Source organism: Alligator sinensis, unplaced genomic scaffold, assembly GCF_000455745.1.
Source record: "Alligator sinensis unplaced genomic scaffold, ASM45574v1 scaffold226_1, whole genome shotgun sequence".
In the NCBI taxonomy this organism is placed as follows: Eukaryota; Metazoa; Chordata; order Crocodylia; family Alligatoridae; genus Alligator; species Alligator sinensis.
In genome coordinates, this window is record NW_005842028.1 from 2,808,189 (window position 1) to 2,830,153 (window position 21,965).

General features: G+C 46.1%; 1 protein-coding gene across 1 annotated transcript; it reads right to left on the reverse strand.

Moving 5' to 3' along the window:
- Positions 1 to 1,326: 1,326 nt before the first annotated feature.
- LOC102372634 (DNA topoisomerase 1-like) lies at positions 1,327 to 20,745 on the reverse strand. The gene is given in 11 exon segments (XM_014519302.1): positions 1,327 to 1,430; positions 1,999 to 2,144; positions 6,734 to 6,828; positions 7,701 to 7,828; positions 8,454 to 8,568; positions 11,176 to 11,244; positions 12,852 to 12,907; positions 12,910 to 13,036; positions 17,314 to 17,457; positions 19,717 to 19,861; positions 20,612 to 20,745. Coding segments are annotated over 11 exon segments (1,263 nt in total).
- Between the last annotated feature and the right edge of the window lie 1,220 nt (positions 20,746 to 21,965).

Sequence of the window (21,965 nt, forward strand, 5' to 3'; positions counted from 1 at the left end):
GACCCAGAACGGCAGTTCTTAGGATCATGGAAAAAAGACAAAAAGGGACATGAACGTGGCTGAAGCAAATTCATTGAAACGTGAAACCAGTACTGCATTAGCCAGAGCCCTCAGGAATGGGTTGTGCCACAAATGAGTGAAAAAAAGAAGTGGGGTGGAAGAAGGAAGAAAGAATTCGAAGCCACTTTTGTGCCTCCCTTTATGTTGGTTCCAGCTCTTTGTTTAACCCAGAGCAGCCATAAGGATGCTCCGATTGATATCCGGGTGCCTACAGCCCCAAGGGTCCCCTGCCCTGCACCCACCACCAGGGTTGCTGGATGGAGCAGGCAGGTGCGGGGGCCCCACGGGCAGGGCACATGACCAGGCAGAAGGGATGGGGCCACGGGAGGATGAGGAGTGGTGTTTGGGAGCAGGACAGGTGGATGGGGCTGGTGCTGGGGCTGGGATCACAGGGTGGTGACAGTGCAGAGCTGGGGACCGGGATCTGGGGCAGAGCTGTAATCCTCTCCCATGACATCCCAGGGCCAGTTCTGCAAGCAGGGGCACGCAGGGGGTGGATCATGGCTCTGTCTCGGGTCCTGGCATTACACTGTCGCTGCTTAGTGATCCCGGCCCTGCCCCTGCCCCACTCCTGGATGCTGCTCCCCACCTGCCTGCAACCCTATCCCATCCACGTAGCTGAGCACGCCCTGCCTGTGGAGGTCCCATCCCAGTCTCATCTGCCTGCTTTGTCCAGTGCCTCTGGTGGTGTGTGCGGGGCAGACGGGGCTGGATAGGATCAATTGGCTCCCCCCCACCCCACACCAGTTGGTGTAAGCAGCCGTGACGCTGGGGAGGCTGAGGCTGGGTCAGCACCCCCTCCCAGCTCTCATCAGCTCACCAAAACTCCTGAAGTGGCCTTCCAGCCCAAATAACTGCTCTCCCCGATCTACTTGCTGCCTCTGCCCCATCTCAGGAAACTCTTCCACCCCCACAAAGCACAGAACAAGTCTCTTCTTCTCATATCACACAAAGTTAAAAAAACAAAGGTTTATTCAACTTACAGCATATTTAAAATTGATTGGCTTTCCATGCCACAACTCATCTTAAAATCACCCCACAGATTGCAGCTACACAATTAAAAAGCACAATCACATTTAAAAGGCAGCATCAAACGTATAAGTCTCTGTCGCAGTCTGCTCCAGCATGACTTGATTATTTAAAGCTATGCTATAAAAACTGATTTACGCCATATCCCTTTGATCTCAATTTCAATTTCAGAATGCTAACTCACAGTCGTTGCTTTAACTGATAGGGACAGAGCAAACACTCCAGGAAAAGGAAAGGCTAGAATATGAAATCTGCTTCTGTCATGTCTATTGCCCAAGCAAATTTATCTCGATGGGTTTTGCTGTAGATTTTCTCCAGCAGAACACCCCAGTTTTTACACCCGGAAAAAATGATTATTTAATATTATCACGTGCATGCGATAGGCAGCCATGGACCTTTACCAAGAGAATAAATACGTGGTCCTTAACATAATGGAAATGATAACTGAGGGTCTTTGAACCAAATTTCTTTGATAGTATTAGGAACCTCTCTCTCAGGCCCTGGCATTACACTGTCACTGCCAAGTGATCCTGACCCTGGTCCTGCCCCCCGTCCCACTCCTGGATGCTGCTCCCCAGCTGCCTGCGGCCCCATCCCGTCCACCCGAACGTCAAACAGCACAAATGCATTGACATGCCTTCCTAAATCAGGACTCATGGGCCACATCCAGAAAGCACTGGAGCTAAGCATATTTCCCATGGACTTAGATCAAGCCACAAGCGATGACCAGGTTTTAAAACCCCCTGGACAGGTTGGCAACTTTGAGACTAAGTGGGTCAGAGAGAAATGAGCTTTTGTAGGCAACAACCGACTGCATCAGATGCTGTGAATGGACTACACCAGTATATTTAAAGGATACAACTTTTGTTACTGGACAATGCCTCTCATACTTGGGAGGAAGGACTCGCCATGCGACAGTGATCCGAGGATCCAGGTAGTTCAGTTTGGAGGTGCCCAAAGCAATTTGCTTGTTTTCTCCCTGGTCAATCACTTGCACCTCCGGTTTCTGCAAACCTTCTATTCCTTGCACTGCTTTTTTCTTGCTCTGCATTAACCTGTGGTCAAAGGATGCCATTCCTTTTCAGGTAACTGATATGGGTCTCACCAGAGACGAACCTAACAGGGTGTGGGGCTTGGGGCAAATCAGCCTGTGCAGGGTCCAGACACAGTGAAGCCGGCGGCAGCGGTGGGAGCGGGGTGGGGTGGCGAGTGGCCAGATGAGAAGCCAGTGGCAGTGGTGGCATGGTCACCAGCACCAGGCAGGCCCTGCAAGATGGGCCGTGGCCGCTGTGAGGGGCCTGGGTCGGTTGCCTCGATTCGCGCCCTGGTAGGGACGGCCCTGCTCTCACAGTTCCACTCACTAACAAAGGAATAAGCAAAATAGATCTACAGTTGCCATTAATCCACATTGAGTTTTAAGCAATAGAAAAGTAGCAAAGTGAAGTTTGGTCTAAAGGAGCTTAAGGGAGCCTGGGAGCAGGCAAATGAATACGCTAACACTAGCACATACTCCCCTCGGACACAAATGCTGGGCCACCTGCATACGTGACATGGCAAATGCAAGATGGCAGTTACGTTCTTCAAGATGCATTGCACATATTGTATTTCCCCACGAACAATACACACCTTTTCCCCAAAAGCTAGCTGCTGGAAATTGTAGTGCATAGTATATATGAGAAATATGGTAAAAGCAGTTTCTGTAGTCCACAGAGCAGAAAAATGAGCAGGCTCAGCATCCTAACTGCTGATCCTAAATTACTTTCTAAAAGAAAGATCTTTCCTTCATTCTGCCTTTCAAAAAAACAAGGTGTATATCTTATTCCAGGGCAAATTAAGTGCAGGAAAAGATGGTATTTACATTCTGCTGTGGGTATGCATTCACCCCGTGCATTTTGAGTAGCAGTACCACTGTGAGCTGCTTTCAGCCAAAGGCCTGCCTGCCCTTAGTTCCTTCTAAGTAGGATACTATCAAGGATGACTCAAGCTATGAGGGTGGAGGGAGGAGATGGGATGTATTCTTGCACAACAAACTTCAAGGAGCAGTTAGTGTAGAGGAAGCAGCTGTATTTTCACCTTGGGTTGACTCTGCACATGCACAGTCTAATGCAGAGGGCTCCCAAACCATTGACATTGCAGGCACTGGGACTTTGAAGCCACTATATGAACTCCAACTGACAGCAGCAAATGCTGGAACAGCAGCGAATGCGGGGGGCAGAGCAAGTTCAGCTGAGAACACAGATGGCAAAGATTGTAATTTGTGGTGCTTCTACAGAAGAAGCGAGTGAAGAAGCAGTTTGTGTTGAAGCAGAGATGGGATGGGATCTTGATATAGGAATGGATCTCAACAGAGCCATGGAGTTGCCACCTGGGTTAGTTTATCCCAATGACAGAAGATGGTGGCGGCGCTGGTTTCAACAACACTGAGTACACCAGTCCTCATGGGGAAAGTACTCCCATTGGAATCCTGGTTCAGCGCTGGGGAATTTATAGTGGTATTTGTGGGGAACCCCTTTATGAGAAGATGAGGCAGCCGTCCTTGATCTCAACCAAATAAAACCCAAAGACTCTTCCATCGCTCTTGCATCCTGGTTTGGAAAAGGAGAGACATTTCTTCCCTGTACTTGGAGCAGACAGAACCAGAAAGGCTCTCTCTGTGGAGCAGCTTTTAGGTTTCTCAGGGATGAATGCACTTCATCAGGGGATGTTCCAGCCAAGTCTGTTCCAGCAGGTGCTCCCTCAGACAAAAAGTCTCTAGACGGCCTCCAGGAAGACCAGAAGAACTAAGTAGGCAGACAAGGTTCTTTGGGTAAGCCCGGTATCTTTTATTACACCAACTCGAATTTGAGTTGGTCTAATAAAAGATATTGGATTATCCGAAGAACATTGTCTGCCTAGGTTCTTAGACCAGGGGTTGTCAACTGGCATGCCTGCCCGGCCAGATGTGGGGGGCAGGGTAAGCTTGCATGCTGTGGCTGCTGCTGCTCCATGTCCGGCCATGCGCCCCTGCCCCCCTGCTATTTGGTGGCGGGGGTACAATGATCCAAAAAGGTTGAAAACCCCTGCCTTAGACCAACATGGCTACCACCTACACCACTTATCTTTTAAGTGTTCTTGGCCTAATCAAAGCAAGCACAGCTTGAGAGTCCATCGTTAGCAGCATGACAGCTCTACAAGAGGCACGCTGCTTGAAATTTGGAGACTTCTGCTTGATTACAGATAAGTCACATCAGGAGATAGGGAGATTTTTCTTCCCAAAGGGAAATTCCTTATGCTGAAGTTAAGGAGTGTTAACTAGTTACAGTGAAAAAAAAACATTACTTGGAAAGAAACTGGAAGCTCCAATTCTCTCAAGGTGCCAAGAGATAGCAAGACACCCAGGCCCTTTCACAGCCTTGCTTGAGAGCATGAGGCCACACTGTGGCGTGCTCTGCCATAGCATACCACGCTTCCATACCAGTCTGCAGCATCACGCCCCCAAACTGAAACTGTAATCATCTTCTAGTGTATGAATTGGAGCTTTCCATCCATGCGGCCTGAGTGTTCACCTTGCTAACTCTGCAGAGGCCTGCTGCTGTGACTCTGGACTGCAAATCCCGGAGACCTCGGGGGGCCGCAGGAAGAAGAAGCAGACACACATCCCATGCTGGCTATGTGCCAGAGAGCTCTGCTCTTGTGCCCCACCCCTGGTTTCTGGCCTTGGCCACTGCAGGCATATGGCTGCATTTCATGTATCAAAAGTGATGGTCTGTCCAGTTGTTTCTCAGTTTAATCTCTGTAGTTTAGACTAACCTGCAAAGACTGGATCAATTCAGCCTCGGGCTTTTTGACTGTCTGTACTTAACCTATATGTTCTCCTCTATTATATGACTAATATTTATACCTACTAGTACAGGCCAAAATATACATTGGTATCATAGGAGTCTGTGACTGTCACTAAGCAACTGGATCCGTTGCATTAATGCTGTTTAGTGGTTCGCGGGGGAATACCAAGTGAAGTTAGCAGTATCACAGGCTTGATTCCTGAAGGGGACTAAGTTGGTGACTGAGGTAAAGTTTTGGTGGTAGGTTGCTCCTCCAGGTAGAAAGTTTCTATGACAGGCACCAAATGATTCACTGCTCCCTCGGAGCTATATGAGACATTATGGACTGCAGCTGCCATAGTTGGAGAAGGAGGCCCCCAGCATGATTTTACTCGTCTTTGCTACATTCCAGGGAGGGAAGACCCATAGCTGTGTGTGACTGTTGGAATAAACTGACTTGCAAATCAATTGAATTTGCCAGCAGAGATGGCCAAAAACCACACCCCAGCTCCCAGCTGACTCTTGAAAGCTGGCAAAATTCAGAGCCACCTCCAGTAAAATATTTTAAGCAATCAATGACCACTTATGACCATCCAAGTACTTCAACAGCTACCCCAGAGCTTCCCAATGATACAGGCAGAACCTTGATTTTCCTGTTGCAAAACCCACAGGAGACTTATCATTTTCGCTAAAAGGAAAACCTCTCATAGTCATTAGCCATGAGCTAACAACGTTTGACGCTCATCCGAGTAGACAAAAATCAATGTCATGGATATCTTAGTTCACAGAGTCATTTGCAAACTGCTTTCTATTCCCTCCATCACAATTCCAGCACTCTCTGCAAATTCAACAGTCTGTAACTTGTCAGCTTTTAAACCAAAATGACATCTGCAGGAATTGTTTGCAAACAACATCAAATTTGCAGAGCTATCTAAATGCAAAACACGGTCCTCCTCATTTTCAATTAATTCAATTGCTTCTTGATGAGGATTGGTCCTAGAGTTGCTGGAAATATGCATAATGCCCAGCAAGGAGATGGAAGTGTTGTTATGAAACCAGTCGAATGGTCCTCAGAATTATGGACTGAACCATGGAAAGAAAGTAATTGGAAAAGCTTAGTAATGTGTTTCAGAAATTCATTTGTGCAACTCAGCATTGTTGGTATGTCACTCACATTCTCATCGGTTATTTGCTGAGCATCATCGGTGCGCTGGCCAGAGAGAGAGAGAGAGAGACAGTTACAAGCTAAAGACCTAACAATCCTAAATGAAACATGAGAGCAGAGAGGAACAAGTTGATCTATAAAACTACAAAAGGACAAGATGTTCTTACAAGGGACACAAACCTGTGTCAGCCTGATTCAGTAGATGGCACTCTGTCCTCTGCAATGAAATTCCAGTGTGGTGTTAAAGGGAGCTGGCTGTGCAGCCTGAAGAGGCAGGTTCTCGTTGAAATAAAAAAAATCAAGCTGAAGTCCTGGATCATAATAATTAATACTGAGATACTTTGCCAGTAAGCTGAGATATAAAGAGCCATGGCACTTCTCAGTAGCAGAGGTGTCAAATCAGCGACCATTTTGCCTCCTTAAGCTCCCCCTAAAGTAGAAATTGGGCACAACGGCATCCTTCACTTCCTGTCCTAACCCGTGTTCCCTCATTTTGTTGCAGGATTTCTGCCCAGTGAGGGACTGTGTTCCAGTCTAATGAGAGTGTTCTGGTGAACGGGGGACGAAATGGCATTGCAAATAGGCAGTGTACGCTGCTTATTCTCAAGAACAGCATTTCACCATTCACACAAGTTTCATAAGGACCCCTGGACAATTAACCAAATTAAATTGTACTCACTTCTTCAATTTTTCACTGTCGCTGCCCTTCACATCTTGCTTAGCTTGCTTCAGCTCTTTCTTTGCTAGGGAAAGCTGTTCCCTCTTGGTCTCAATCTAAGACAGGAGACAGAAGGGAGCATTTCAACTATGACAGGTCTGTCAAAATACAAGTGTGGCAACATCTGAAAAGTTCTTCGTTGTAGCAAGTGCAGGGACTGATAATGGAGATAGGCCAGAGCAACACCAAATAGCCCAGGCATGAACTCCCTATATGAGGGATATTTATTTAGACCCCCAACCAAGACTGGGGCTGCACTATGCCAAGTATTGAATATATAGATATATTTTTTTTTCTTTTCTTTCTTTTCTTTCAATACTTTATATATATGTATTTTTTCTTTTCTTTCTTTTCTTTCAATACTTGGTATAGTGCAGCCCCAGTCTTGGTTGGGGGCCTAAATAAATATCCCTCATATACAGAGTTCATGGCTGGGCTGAGCTATTTGGTGCTGTTCTGGCCTATTATCCATTATCAGTCCCTGCACGAGTGTGTGTGCGTGCACACATACACATACATACACACACACTATATATAATATGTGTGTGTTTGTATGTATGTTTATGTATGTATGTATAGAGAGAGAGTGTGTGTGTGTGTGTGTAGTGAGGGCCAATCCTTTCCCCAGAGAGCTCACAATTTAAGGGACAAGATTTAAAAAAAAAAAAAAAAGAGAGAGAGGATATGGAGCCACACAACAAAGAAAAGCAAGATCAGTGACAGCTGGGATTAGCAACCATATCTAACATCCTCTGCAGACCTGTTTGTCAGCTGGGATTGACAAAGAGCTGCTCAGCAAAAATACGATCTACAAATATCTTTGAATAAGAATATTTCAAAACATCTCCCAATGAGCGGAACATTACTAGCAAAGCAGCCCATAATGAGGGGAAGTGTAGTCATCCATGTCAGACCGCTGCTGTCTTACCTTAGCTTGGAGATTAGCCATGGACTGCTCAAAGGTCTTGGGTGGTGCACGCTGGTGGTTGCACAGGACTGCAACCGCTCTGTTAGCTCTGTTGTAGGACAGGATGTTGGCTGGGATGCTGTCTCGAGCTAGGAAGAACGAATGAGCACAAGGCTGTTTAGCAGAGGAGTCTTGCTGAATAAGCAGTGTTGGCTTAGAAATGGTATTTAAAAGGTTTGTTTTTTGGGAATTGGCTTCTAGGTATATGTATATGGTTATATATGCATATATTCTTGCTGAATAAGCAGGAGGCCTCAGTTATAACCTAGTTCCTTGGTCTCTCTCACCATGTGCAGCATGCCAGATTCTCTTCCTTTTTTTATATTGGTTCATCAAGAATACAGCTCCGGCTAAAACAATGAGGTTATATCAGTGTAACCCAGAGTAAGTGCAAGCGAACCCAGGTTGTACATGTCTACATAGTCCATACTATGGGATATGTGTGATCATATAATTCCCATCTGTCATTTTAGGTGCTGTCCTATAATTCTAGTGAATCTTACCTTTTCTGGATAGATCAACTGTGCAGCCAAAACTCGCAGAAGCAAGGGTAGTGGAAGCAGACTCTTAATGTATAGACAGTGATTATTCTTAAACAACTGGATGATAACTAATATTCTCATTGTTTCTTAGTTTATACCAGCACAAAACAAGGGAGAGTGGTGGTCCGCTCCCCAGACATTTATGGAAGCACGCACCCCTTTCTAAACTTACAATCTGTGAGCGCTTTCAGCTGTTGTTGCAGGGTAATAGAGGCATTGTACATTCGAAAAACCTTGGCTGTCAATCCCTCCATCAGACACTGAAGGTACTTATTAAGCATTGAGGTCTGCAATCAGAATGATACACCTTTAGTTTAAGAATGACTTACTCTGGCTCTACACTTAATCAAGGGGGTTTCTCAAATGCTTCTGTGTTCACAAAAGCTGAGGAAAAGGTGCTCTTTCTCTACGTTTTCTGTAAAACACTTTGTCATTGTCTGCTATATGAATCAGCAGGGCCAAAGTGCTTCGAAGAGCTACCGTGGCACCTTCCCAGCATCCTGAGGTTTCGACTCACAGTACACTAGTAATTCTCATCACAAGAAGGGTTTTCTCTTCCTTTGATGTATCCAGGCCCTGGAATACACGTACCCATCTTGAAGTGGAACCTTGAATCCAGGACTTTATTAATGGCTAGCGAATTACCCGTCAAGAATGATGGGGGAAACGGGGGCGGGCAGGACGAGGCGCCGTGCGCCACCACCCCGCACTGCCACCACCTCCCAGGAGCAGGGGGATGGGGGAAGCTTGCACGCGGTGGCTGCCAGACACTGGCCCTCACTGCTGCAACTCCATGTTTTCCCCCTGCATGCTCCCTGTCTGGCCCTGCACCATACCCCCCACACCTCCATGTCCAGCATGCAGCCCCTTCCCCCCTTCCCCCTAGTGCAGGGCAGTGGGGGGCACCTACCCCCCCGCCCCATGCTGCCACCACTCTGCATCCAGCCATGCACCACAACCTTCCCCCAGCTCTGCATCCTGCCCCACAACACACCCCCACCCATGTCCGGCCATCTGTCTGTCTGTGTGGAGCACTCTGATTGGCTGTTTCAGTAAGCATTGCAATTGGCTGCCAACACAGCCAATCAGAGTGCTCCAAGAGCGTTATGGACAGACAGACAGGCACATAGGCATACGGCCTAAGCCTTTTATGTATATAGAATAACCAATGTAACAGCAGAAAGTCCCCACGTCATTTTGGGGGCTTTATTCACGAGAAAGAACCCATGCCTCCAAATCTAGAAGACCTAAAGAAAAAACCATACCAGGAATGGGGGAAAAGGATACCACGCGCAAGCATGTGATAGATGATTGGCGCACCATGTTTTCCTATGGGGCAGGAGTAAGATGACGTGGCAAGAGGGGAGAAAGAAGGAACGGAAAAGATGCCAGCAGGACTAGGAAGGGGATGGGCAGAAGGACTAATCAGGCAGAAAATAAGGATCGCAATGGTAAAATAGTGGCTACACATTGCTCATGTCCAGAGCCCCAGCTGGACTTCCCCTCACCACCCCCCAGCAGCTGGCAGTGGTGAAGAGAGTTTGGCTCCAGACGGCTGAGTCCATCCAGGAGAGTTTCCGCTCCTTCTTTGCCGAGCTCGGGCAGCGGGGTGGTTGGGTGCTTGCTGCCTTCTGCTCTAAAGGGCAGCGTGGTACCGAGAGTAAAGACAAGGAAACCGCACAGACTCGACTTTGCCCTCTCCTGCTACTCTAAGACCAGAAGAACGAGCTTGGCTGGGTATGACGACTCCAGGCCTCATCTTGGCAGAGAAAACCCTTGCCTGCACTGGAAGCCACACATTTTACCCAGCATCCCTGGTGGCCGGCCCTCAGACGCTCTGTCCTTAAATGCATACAGATTGTAGTCAGAGCGGCAATAGTTCACACATCCGCTGTGATCCCACTTCTCACAAGCAAGGATGGAAAATTTGGCAGCTTTAGCGTTTTTCTGCAGAGCTGGATCCATCTCTGTCCCCTGCTGTTTGGGGGCTTTAAATTAAGAGAAATCCAAACCTCCCTTTAGGTTCTGAAAAACATTTTCAAACGCACTGCCTCAGCCATGATTCTTCTCATGACACTCTCCATGGCTTTTCCACACCAGTGACTTTCTAATAGCAGTAGAGAGAAAAGAAGTGCTCCATAAAATAGCATTAAACAAGGAGGCTCAGTGGTAATTAAAGTGGGAATGGAGAGAAGGGAACACTGGGTAAAACCTGCTGGAATGTCTCTTTGGGGCATTTCAAAGAGTTTTTTGAAATAACATTTCTGTCTTTTTCTGGAGCTAATTATACATTTGCTGCACACTATGCAGAAGGCTAAATTAATTGGAAGAACAAAGGTAATTTGTTGAGGGTTGGAGTGAGGCCACTGATGCTCATTTCCCTTGGGAGGAAAAAAAAAGAGTTTCTCTTGAAGTAATGACTTCTCTGGAGTTTGGCATCAATAAGGACAAGAACATGGGACCAGGACTTGCATCCTTTGGCCCCCACCACCTTCCTCCTATTCCAGGGGCGGGCAATTATTTCGGGCGGAGGGCCGCATACTGAGTTTTGGCAAGTCATTGAGGGCCATATTACAGGCAGCCAGGGGCAGATATATATTAATTTTCTAATTTTTTAGGGGCCCCGCAGGCTGGATAGTATGGCCTGGTGGGCCACATCCGGCCCACGGGCCGCATTTTGCCCACCCCTGTCCTATTCCCTGGCTGTGCCACCCAGTGAGTTTAGTGACAGGAGAAAGCAACAGGTAGGGAGTCTCTCTCCCTTTTTTTTTGCAGCCTCCCCTGGTTCGTTCACCATCTGGCAGTAGATTGCTTAGATAAGAGCCGCCAAATTCAATACGTCAATATTAATCACTACCACCACCACGATGGCTCTGTGCAAGGCTCATACTCACGTTCAGCCTGTCAAATAGATCATCTCCCCCTTGCTTGTTCTTCATAAACAGCTGGAGATTTTTAAACACCTTATTAAAACAGAATAGATCATCATCAGTCAGCGCATTGCAAAGATAAATGGGTCTTACATCAGTAAACACGTCACTTGACAAAAGCAGGCAGGAGACCCCATTGATCACATCTGAGAGAATCTGCAGGGCTGAAACCACCACAGATCTGAGCCTCTGCCGTTTCATGTTGTACCTAGCAGTGACTACGTTTAGTCAGACTGCGCCGTCCTCCGTCTAGCTCAAGCTGTCAGATGTCCTCAATCTAAAAAGGTAAAAATCCCAGATTTCCAGAACGCCGAAATGCATGAACATGCAGAAGCTCCCATTTCTAATGAAAAACATCTGGTCAAAAATCTGCCGAATGCTTGTACAAATTCGTTATTTCCCTAAGGACAGGAGTGCTTGTTTTGCCAGACTTCGAAGCCAGCCGCTCAGAAAAATGTGTGTTCCGGTCTGAGGTTCAAGTATATTTTTTTAATCAAAACACAAGTGCTTGTTGAGATTGCATTTTGTTCTCTTTAGAGGAGAGATTCTTTTCAAATAAGAAATCATTGTTTGCATAGTAAAAGCCTTGAGTTTAATCTAGAAAAATGCCTGTCAGGTGCTTGGCTAGTATTTCCCGTGAAGTTGAAGAAGTTAAGGTTTTGCAAACACATACGGAGTTCAACTCTAGACCCTTCTCCTTTGAAATGGGACCTAAGACAACCATGCGGCACTGGGAGACCACCATGCCAGGGCGCTCTGCTCCATTCCCAACTTTTCCTCCATGTCACTGCTCAACTTCAGGCAAAGCACTTAACCTCTATGTGCCTCATTTCATCCATCTGTAAAAGAGTAGATAAGTTACCTAATTCGCACGGATGTTATGGAGATTAATTAACTAACGTCTGGAAAATGTCTTGAGATCCTTCTGTGAAAGGCACTATAAGGGCAAAGTATAGCTGTATAACCATATGCAAAAGGTTTATTGCTTAGCACAAGACAGCCTTGCTTTATCCTCTTCCCTTTGCATAATCATGGAGTGTTTTTATTAGGAAAGTAAACTAATGGCTTATTAAAGTCGCTCTGCATGGAATCACATCCCAAGGCCAAAAAAAAGGGTTCTGACTGCAGTTTCCCCATGGGGCGAGTATTCCCATTATGGTACTGCCTCAAGGTCCCACCTAGGATTAGGTGCTGCGCAGAGTGAGTGGTAGAGACCAGCATTTTAAACCGTCTTAGAGGAATGCACAACGAAGACCGACTTGTTTAACACAGGCTTATTTTGGTTTGGCTGAAGTAAAACTAAAAAAAAAAAAAAAGCTTGGTTTAAACCAAAGCATCTTTGCCTGCTGAGCAAATCAGCCCTAAAAATAAAAAAAAAATTAAAAAAAAATCACACTCATGTGCAGAGCCCACAATTACTGCTTCCAAGGAGTTTAAGATATAAGGGGTGAGAGGCATGTAGGGGAGGAGTGCTCATGATCAGAGGCACGCAGGGGAGAAGTGACATGCCCCAAGTCAAAAAGGACTTCAGTTGCAGAGCCAGAAAGAGAGCCCAGAGCTCCTGACTTCCAGTCCCAGCCCTATCTCCAAGCTCAAGCTTTCTCCCCCACATTTAGAAGTGATTTTCCTTTGCATTTTACCTTCTTTTCCACGGACATTTTGTTGTAGTATTGGATGGAGTCTTTACCCTGGAATCAAATTCCACCACGTGCTTTTCTCTGCCGAGCTCCGGGTGCAGTTTCACACGCTCCACTCTCAGCGAGCAGCAGCCGACTGTATCGGCCGTCTCCCCTTCTTCCTTTTCGTTCCCTGCTCTGAGAGCCAGCTTAAAAACAGAACAGCATGTGTCATACCTAAGTTGCCTCGGGCCCTGGAGCATCAAGCTGCAAGGACATTACATCTTTGTGTACTACTAACTTGGCTTTCAAGCTGCTGTTTATATCTTTCTGAGCTATGCTCCCAAATTCCTCTCTGGTTTTCCTTTTTTTTCCCCTTTTTTGCTTTCAGGTCTTGGTCATCGTTCAGAGTCATTTTCTCTCTGTCAGAATTTATATGAGCTCAGACTCAAACCTGGGAGAACCTCAGTAAATATCATCTTCAAAGTTCATCTTTGCTGGGGAAGGCTTCATGGCCCTAGAGACTGGTAATGGAGTATAGAATAGTTCACCTTGCATTGGCCAGTTCATTCTCAAGCCAGTGAGAAATGAAATGAGTGGTCTCGATCTCGTTCCCATTGGCTTCACTCATCACAAACTGGCATGCTTGTTGGCCACCACAGCAGGGAAGCGGAAGTCAGTGGCAGAACCAGAAATAGCGCCAAGGAATCCCGACTCCTCTAGTGCTGAAGGGGCATGAAGAATAAGCAGCCTATATCCTCATGATGCATTAACTCATTGGACAACGATACCTATTTTCGAGTTGATATGGGATGATGTGAAGAGTAAGAGAAACACTTTCAAATCAGATGACTTTGGTTTAGACCAAAGCCTTCAAGCAGGGGCAGTTAAACTGGAAAGACATGAGTGGAAGGACAACTAAAGAAAAGAGAGCCGTTGGCATCTGGTGAAGATGGAAAGCAAATGTGCCTTCATGAGAAGACAAGAAATTGTATTCATGAGCATACAAGAAATTCCAGAATTGGGATGGATGCAACTTATCCAAATCACTTAATGTAAATCAGGAAAAAATGCACCAGAAGGTTACCTGGGAACCATGATTGAGGACACCATTTTGGAGGTTGAGGTATGTTATCTAGTATAATAAAGAGCCAGGCACAATGGAATAAGAAGTAGTATGAAGTGCATCTGAACAAGGAGAGGACACAAGACAGCCAAAATGAAGGGCTGCAACATGCTGACGTGCCTTCTGTCTGCGAGGCTCAGGAGTAAGTAGAAAATGCTAGGAAAGGGAGTCCTGGTGGTATTGAAGGTTGTATCGTTTTAAATTGGCAGTGGATGATCTTTCCGAGTTTGGGAACTGCTGCTCTAGAGAAGGAAGAGGTTCCTGAAGTGCGACTGCCTCCCTCAAATTTTGCTGAAGTAAAAATTAGGTTACCCAAAGTGTTTCTTGGGTCCCAATCCGAGTGCTCCCTTCACTTAACGAGCACTGTTTTTATGGTGATTCAGACGAGAGTTTCAGGCTTCCAGGGAATATCACTGCAGCCATCCTGAAGGGCTAAATCCAAGTTCCCCCAACACAGGGGTCCAGGGACCCAAACACCCGTTCCCATTAAAGTTAATGCAACCCAGGCATCTAAATCCTTCAGATGCCTGGGTTGAATGTGCTTTGATAGCGAGTCAGAGCTTCACACTCGCTATCAAAGCACCTTCTTCAGAGGTATTGAGTGACAGGGGTGGATAGAGTCTAGGCATCTCGTCAAAAAGGGCACGGACCAAGCATGCCCGTCCAGATAGGGCAACAACAGGTCTGCCGTTTCCTGGTGAAAACCCCAGTACCGATTCAGTGCGGAGAACACACTGGGAAGAAGTTCTGGGTTCTGCCACACGCTTTGTGTAACCTTGTCCCATCATTCAACATTTTCCTTTCCTAGACAACAACTCATTAACTCGTCACTGTCCTTAAGCTTCAAAGCACTGCAAAGTACTATGACTACTGATGATCAGCGAGTAATAGGGGGTTGAATGGGAATAAATAAAGCCCTACTCTCTAGAGCTGGCTGAGTCTCAACCATTGCCAAAGATGCTCACCTGGGTTGGGAGTTAACTTGCCCGTTCCAAGCTTTCCTGCCCAGGAGATGCTCAGGGAGTTACAACTGGCATTGGCCAGCCGGTCCACCGAGGCTGGGACCAGACTGCTGCTACCAGATAACAGAGTTATTCCTTGGGCTCAAGTGATAGAGACTTGTGCGAAAAGCCTCCGAGTTGGTCCTGGATGGCCTGTTGCAAAGGGCTCGTGCAATTCAGAAGCCTGCATAACACTGGTAGGAAATCACCATTGTGGATCTGAACTTCAGAGGTCTACCCCAAGCTTATAACAGAAATAAGGATGCCAAAGACACTGTGTTCAGTGGCAGCCACTCAAACTACCCAGAAGCAACAGAGGGGCCTGGAAGGACTGAGCTGAAAAAAAGAAAAAGAAAAAGAGAGTGGGCACAGCCAAGAAGTATCTTCATCAAACCAGTGCCTGTTTTAAAAAAAATATAAGGGAGGTGGAGGGAGAGTGAAGGAGAAGGAAGGTGCTTGGGGACAAGTTCTGTTGGACAACGACGGAAGCACTAACCTTTGGTGAGTGACAAGTGAGGTGATGTGGCTGAATGCTAACTAAGGGGCTTGAATTATTCATGCAGAATTCAGTGTGAAGAGGTTTAGCCTAATAACCTTTTGCAGCATCTCCCTGGGCAAGGGATTTCACTCAAAACAAGATCTGAGAGAGACTTAAATAGGAAATGAAAACAAAAGCACTAGGATCTTCCCCACTCTCCCTCCCATCACCGCTGTGTGACTTGATACAGGACATAATTCTCTAGGGCTGAGAGCCTGATACTTTTCTCTAGCAACAAATTCGTAGTGGTAGGTAAAGATTGAAAAAAAAAAAGCAGCCTGACATTAAATTCATGACCGGCTTTCTAGTGTAAATCATACAATATAGTACCGAATGTGCCAGGCGATCAGGTGCTCTGCCCTTACCCTGGCACAAGGGAATGGATTGTGGGCTTGAAGTGGTGATTTCAAGGGCTCCTTGGGTAAAGGTTTCTTGCACAAGCAGGAGATGGACTTCATGGCCCAGGAGGCCCCTTCCAGTCCCATGTTCCTATGAGTCAGCCTTAGTTTTGGCTTTTGAAGGAGATGCCAAAATGCAAAGCCTTGTTATTTCCCATAGATAGTTGGAAAGATCCCCATCATCAGAGCTAGCACTCATTTGTATCAAGCAGCAACAAGAGATAGACAGGGAATTTTGCTGAAGTGTTTATCTGTAACGGGTAAATATATCAAGTGAGCAAACCACCACCTAAATATCAGATGCGGGAAATGCTGTCCTCGGTTGTTTTAGAAAATCCACATGACCACAATATTTATAATAGATTTGCATGGCTGGATGCATTTTAGTGCATCCATACAGAGGGTTCCCCCATCTACAAGCCAGGATGCCTCAAATGCCTATATTCACTGGCACCCAACACTAAAAAGTCTTCAGAGCTACAAATTTTAACTGGCGCGCATGTGCAAAATATGTTCATTCACCATAGCTAATGCCATCTTTAGCCACTGAGAAGTTCTGATGTCAGATCATAATCAATACGACCAGGTTTGCAATACACCCAAGTGCTCTAAAACGCGAAGGCTGGGCAATCCCTCATCTCCCTCAGAAACCAAGCAGGTGCCATCTGCAGTCTGCCGTCGTAAGAAATACATAGAGGTTCTCAGTGCTCAGGGTCCAGCCAAGCCATGGAGGATTGTATTTTTAAGAATGGATAACCTAGGGCCCGATTCTATCCCAGTTATAGCTTCTCAGGCACTGAAGTAGGCGTACATGCCTAAACATGGTTCTCTCCTACCCTGTTCAAGTCCTGAAAAATTCATTAACGCATCTATTTTCATTCTCATCTTGCCCCTATGACCCAATCACAACAAAATGTGCTCATCTCCCTTATACGATGGTTTTGAATGATCTTCCACAACTCGAGTAGAGTGGAATAGAAACACGCTTGGGTGCAAATGTCAACTTCTGTGCTTGAAAGCAGAAAAGCATCTGGCCCTTATTGCTCCTGAAAGGTGTTGTATTGACGGCCCTGGGGACCGAAATGGTGTGTCCACCCGTAGAGCAGGTGCAGTGGCAAGACAAACCCAGGGATGGGAATAGAGTTCAGTTTCCACACTCATTCCCTTCTGTCAGCACCAGTGCAAATCAGTGTCAAAAGCCTCAAAGCTAAGAGCCATCCGGGTCATGTCAGGTCATCCATCCCACTGACTGCCTGGCAGACAGAGCATTTCCAACCGAGGTTGTTTTTTTCCCCGCTAGCAAGCTGGATCGGAACCAGAGATATCAGATCTACATCCTACTGCCCTCCCATTAGCCATCCAGCCCCACACCACTTTCAGGAAGGGTCTCAGGCAGGGGTCATTTTGTCTCAGCATTTCCTACCTTATCAATGAAGTAAAGTGCAACTGCTCGTTGCCGCAGCTTCATTTCCTTGGCTCTCCAGTCCAGGCAGTACGGAGCCCGGATCCTGTCCACACAGGTCTTCAGCTTCCGGGCAACTTCATACTTTTCCCAGTCCTTTTCTCCCTAGAAAGGAAGAGAATGAAATCAAGTTAAAAGGCAGACTACAAGGTACTAAAAAGTGACTTCATCTTCCAAGATCGGACCAAACGAACCACCTGCTCCAAAATATCCCCAAGTCTTTGGGAGGTTTGGAATCCAAATCCAGCACTGGACTTCATAAAGGCTCTTTTCCTCAGTCTGACACACGTAGTAATGTGCCATGCCTGGTGAATCCCTGGACATTTCCAGGTTTTCATGTGCCCATCTCCCCTATATGGTGGTTTTGAATGATCGCCAATGTATTCACACGCACAGACAAAAGCAAGCACAGGGCGGATCTAACAAGCTGCTGCTAAGCACTTGTCAAAGAACAGCAGCATCTGAGCTCCCTTGGAAATATAAGGGGCCCTCCAGTCTCTATTTTCCAAAAGGAGACTTACTTAAAATAATACAATTAAATATTCTGCAGTAACCGCATCAGCTCGCAAGCCCTGGTTTTTGACTTGGGTCTGTTACTGATGAACAGCAGAAATTCAGGGCAAAGCTAAATATTGTCTTGCACCTGCTTGCAGCCGCTAGATGGAGCCACAGTCATTCTTCAGGCTGAAACTTGGGGATGTGGATGAATTGGCTTAAAGAGCAATGGAAAAAAACGGTATCTGGTGTAAATAATGTATTTGCAACACTTGCAGCGCATTTGCACACGGGGAGGTTCTTCAAATAAGCCTGGAATCTCTGCTATAATCAAAGGATATGGAGCAGTACATTATGCAGCTTAAAATAGACCCAGAGATTGGTTGAACCAGTTACTGTAACTGTCTTTCATCTGCAAAAAAACATTTTAGTAAGGGCATAAATAGTAAGCAACTGCCAAGGGTTGATGTGGATCCTGTTTGGTAAATCTTAGCATCTGGCTCTGCTTGGGATGTATGGCTTCATTTACAATGTATAGGGCCCAAAGCAAGCCCTGGTGAGCAATATATTCTGGGCTAAGCTCGAGGAGACCATTATTCCAGAATCATTGCACTGAAATATGGGTTTGTGAAGAGAAACCGTGCAACCGTGCAACCAAGAGCCAGGCACACAGTGCAAGTTCAGATGCTCAGTAGAGGGATTTGCAGTGGGTGGATGGAGGGTTTGTTTCAATCCACTTTTTGAAAATACTCTGGGCAGGACTGATGTGATGGGAGCCCGGCCGGGAATCAGACACCACAGTCCCCAGTGAAGAACAGCTGCGGCCAAACACAGAACTGAAGGGGTCGCAACCTCCAGCTCTTATACAGCACTTTCCATCGGCAGATCCCAACGTGCTTTTCCAGAAGAGGCTCTATTTTTCAGATAGGAACCAGAGGCACAGAAAGATGCACTGATTTGCCCAAGATCATCCAGAGGGCTTGGAAAAATTGGTCCTGTATCTCCTTAGGCTCAGTCAAATGCTCTGTGGTGGATGGTATTAGGCACACAGGGCAAATTAGATCTGCCCCTTTATAGACTAACTAAATCAGAGATGTATAGCCCAAGCTCACTTCCTCATTCACGAGGTACACAGGCCAAGAGGTCAACATACAAGACTTGACCACATGACAGGTCTATCACCAGTGGCATCTAATAATTGAATGTGATGGTGCCCAAAGCCACTGAACAGTGTTAATGCCGTATTATGCCAGGTACTGTAGAAAAATCTAGGAAGACCTGAACTTTTCCTTATATTGACAATGGAGTTTGGAACTGGCACCACGAGACTCCTACCAACCCACAGCCTTCTGCGTGCCCGGACAGAGAACAAGACGGCATAAGGGAGCCTGGCAACCTTTTCCTACAAGTGGCAACGCTATCTCTGGCAAGGACAGAATAGGAGAATCAAGATATGAGATTACCACCATCAGAGACTGAAGAGCATCTCTCTTTTCTACCCAGAGGCAAATACCCCTCTGCTGTGACCCGGAGAGCATTTAACGCAGGACAGCAGCCGTCTTGCCTATTTACTCTCTTCAGGCCTCTTCGCAGAAACAGCTAATTCAGCTACAACTTTTGATTTTTTTGTACGTTAACTATTGAAGCAAAACAACTGGCAGCGAAGCTCAGCTTCAACATTTGCTGTGCTCAAATGCTTGTCTCTTGGCTGCGATCAAGTCCAATACATACTTCTCCCTCTCACAACAAAAGCATGTTCTGCAATGGAAAACAGTGGCATAGGCATTTTAAAGGACTCTTTCCCATCTGTATGGCCTCTGACACCCTAGCTTCTGATGATTATTTTTGAAACCACAGAGTAAGACCAACCTTCAGCTTAGAGTTGGCATTCAGCATGGCATATTTGACTGATCCCTGCACGTTTTCTGTCCAAGATGCCAACCAAGTGACTGTATTGTCATGACGAACTTCTTTCCATGTGTGTCTTGGTGGGGGCACTGGGATGTTGGAATCCCTATACGGGGAAAAAATACATACCCACGTAAGCCTTCGTGAAGTAGCACTTATCAACTATATTGCTAATCTACTCTATATTTAAATAACTAGTTTAACTCCCATTGAATAGCAAGCGGGCTTTGCGGGTGAAGAGAAGATCAGAACAAAAAATTCAGCTTGTTACAGAAATGTGGACCCAGAAGAAATACATATAGAGAAAAGGAATAAAGAACAGCGGACATCTGTCACAGTACGGGATGCACTTTTGCTCAGAACATCTTTGGGCAGAAGAAATTTGGGGGAAAAACAATGTCATTTTTCAGACTAAGTGCAGCAGATAATAGAAGAGAAGTTTGAAGTAATAAGTTTAAAAAGCTAGTCTACGCACAGAAACTAGTTGTGTCATTTATTAATGACTAGACTTTGCTTGGATACGTAGAAAAATATATATTGTGGGTCCCCAATCAGCTAACTTTCCATTTATCTATGCTTACACTGGGAATTTATTCTCTTAATGCACTTGCTAATGGGACAGTTATTTACTTTTAAAGGCTTTACTGTGTTCCTGTATTTTGGTGCGGGCAAACTACTGATTTCAGAGGTGCTTTGGCAAGAGGCTCATGAGTTTGAACTGACCTAATGTTGCTCCTCCATCCCCAAAGCCTCCCCACTCCCTCCCTGCAACCCAAGACCTCAGCACATTCATATAATCTCCTATTGGACTATAAAGGCCAAGAGACCTCCTCTTCTTCCCAATGTTGTGACCTACAGCCTTGTTGCTGGTTCCCAGGTGCGGTTCTCAGAGAGACTCGCTGTCAGGTCAAGGTGCAGAGATAACGGCAGAGATGCAAAATGGAAGTGGAGTGCAAACGACATCAGAACTGGGTTTTTGGTTGTAGCCATGTTGGTCTAAGGACAAAGGCCGGCAAGGTTTTTTTGGGTAGATGTGATATCTTTTATTAGACCAACTGAGTAGTTGGGGAAAAACGTTCTTTGCAAGCTTTCGGGCGCAATCGCCCTTCTTCTGGCATTGGAAGAGAGTTATCCAGGAAAAACCAAGTGGTGGGGGCAGCATGGCCTGGGAGAACATGCAGAAAGGCACTGAAAAGCATACAAGCATCAAAGAGCTCTGAAGCTGGCTCCCCAGCGCTGTTGCAAGGACACCAGCCGCGTGCAAACAGACCAAGAGGACTTGACGCTTGCATGAGCTAATGAGCACCAAGCCGGTAGAGGGCTCTTGCATTTTCTAACTGAAGAGACAGCTTGCCGGTGAGGCAGAAATTTGCAAGCCATCACTTCTTTATAGCTCCGATTTCCCTGGAGCAGGGTTTGGCTCCGCAGAGCCATGCCAGGCAGGGGCGACGTGACTTCCAGCAGATGGCAAGCTTGGGTAAAGCACGTTGCTGAGACAAAAAGTAAGGGGAAAAAAATCTCCAGCTTTCTCAGCAGGGCAGGAAGCCTGCATATTTTACTCCTAATTCACAAAGGAAACAGGGAAACAAGTGCAGTCGCCACCAAGCAGCACAGAGGAGGGCGTAAGGAAAACAAACAGATTAATGAAAATAGCTTTGTGCCATACAGAAACTAGCAACTCCCCCCTTCTCTAAAATCAGAAAAAGACCATAAAAATAAATACTTGTGCCAGCAATTTGATGAGGACCTGCTCAGAAATGAAGGGCTCCCTTACTCCTCCTCCCCCTACAAGGGCTTCAAGGCAGCAGAAACTGGGGAAAAAGCAGTAAATAAGTTATGAAAAACACACTGAATTATTCACTCCTACCACCAAATATTGTTGATACACAAAAAGACCTTTAGCTTTCATGGGTGGCAATCCACTCCCTCCTACATACTACAGGGAAAAGTTGTTCCTAGTGAAAGAACCGGAGTAGGGAGTTGTTGTATTGAAAAGCTTAATTAAGTAGTGGCTTTGTTTCTCCAGCTCAGCCAGGTGTCTCAGCAATAAAGATAGTTATTTTTAAAACCATCTGCTGCTTACATAAACTTTTCCTTCAACGATCTCAAAGCATTTTACATCCAAAATTCATACTGTTATTCGCCATGGCAGAGCAAGGGACACCACGAATCTATCTTCACCGCCAAAAAGCTGTTTTCCTTTGAAGATA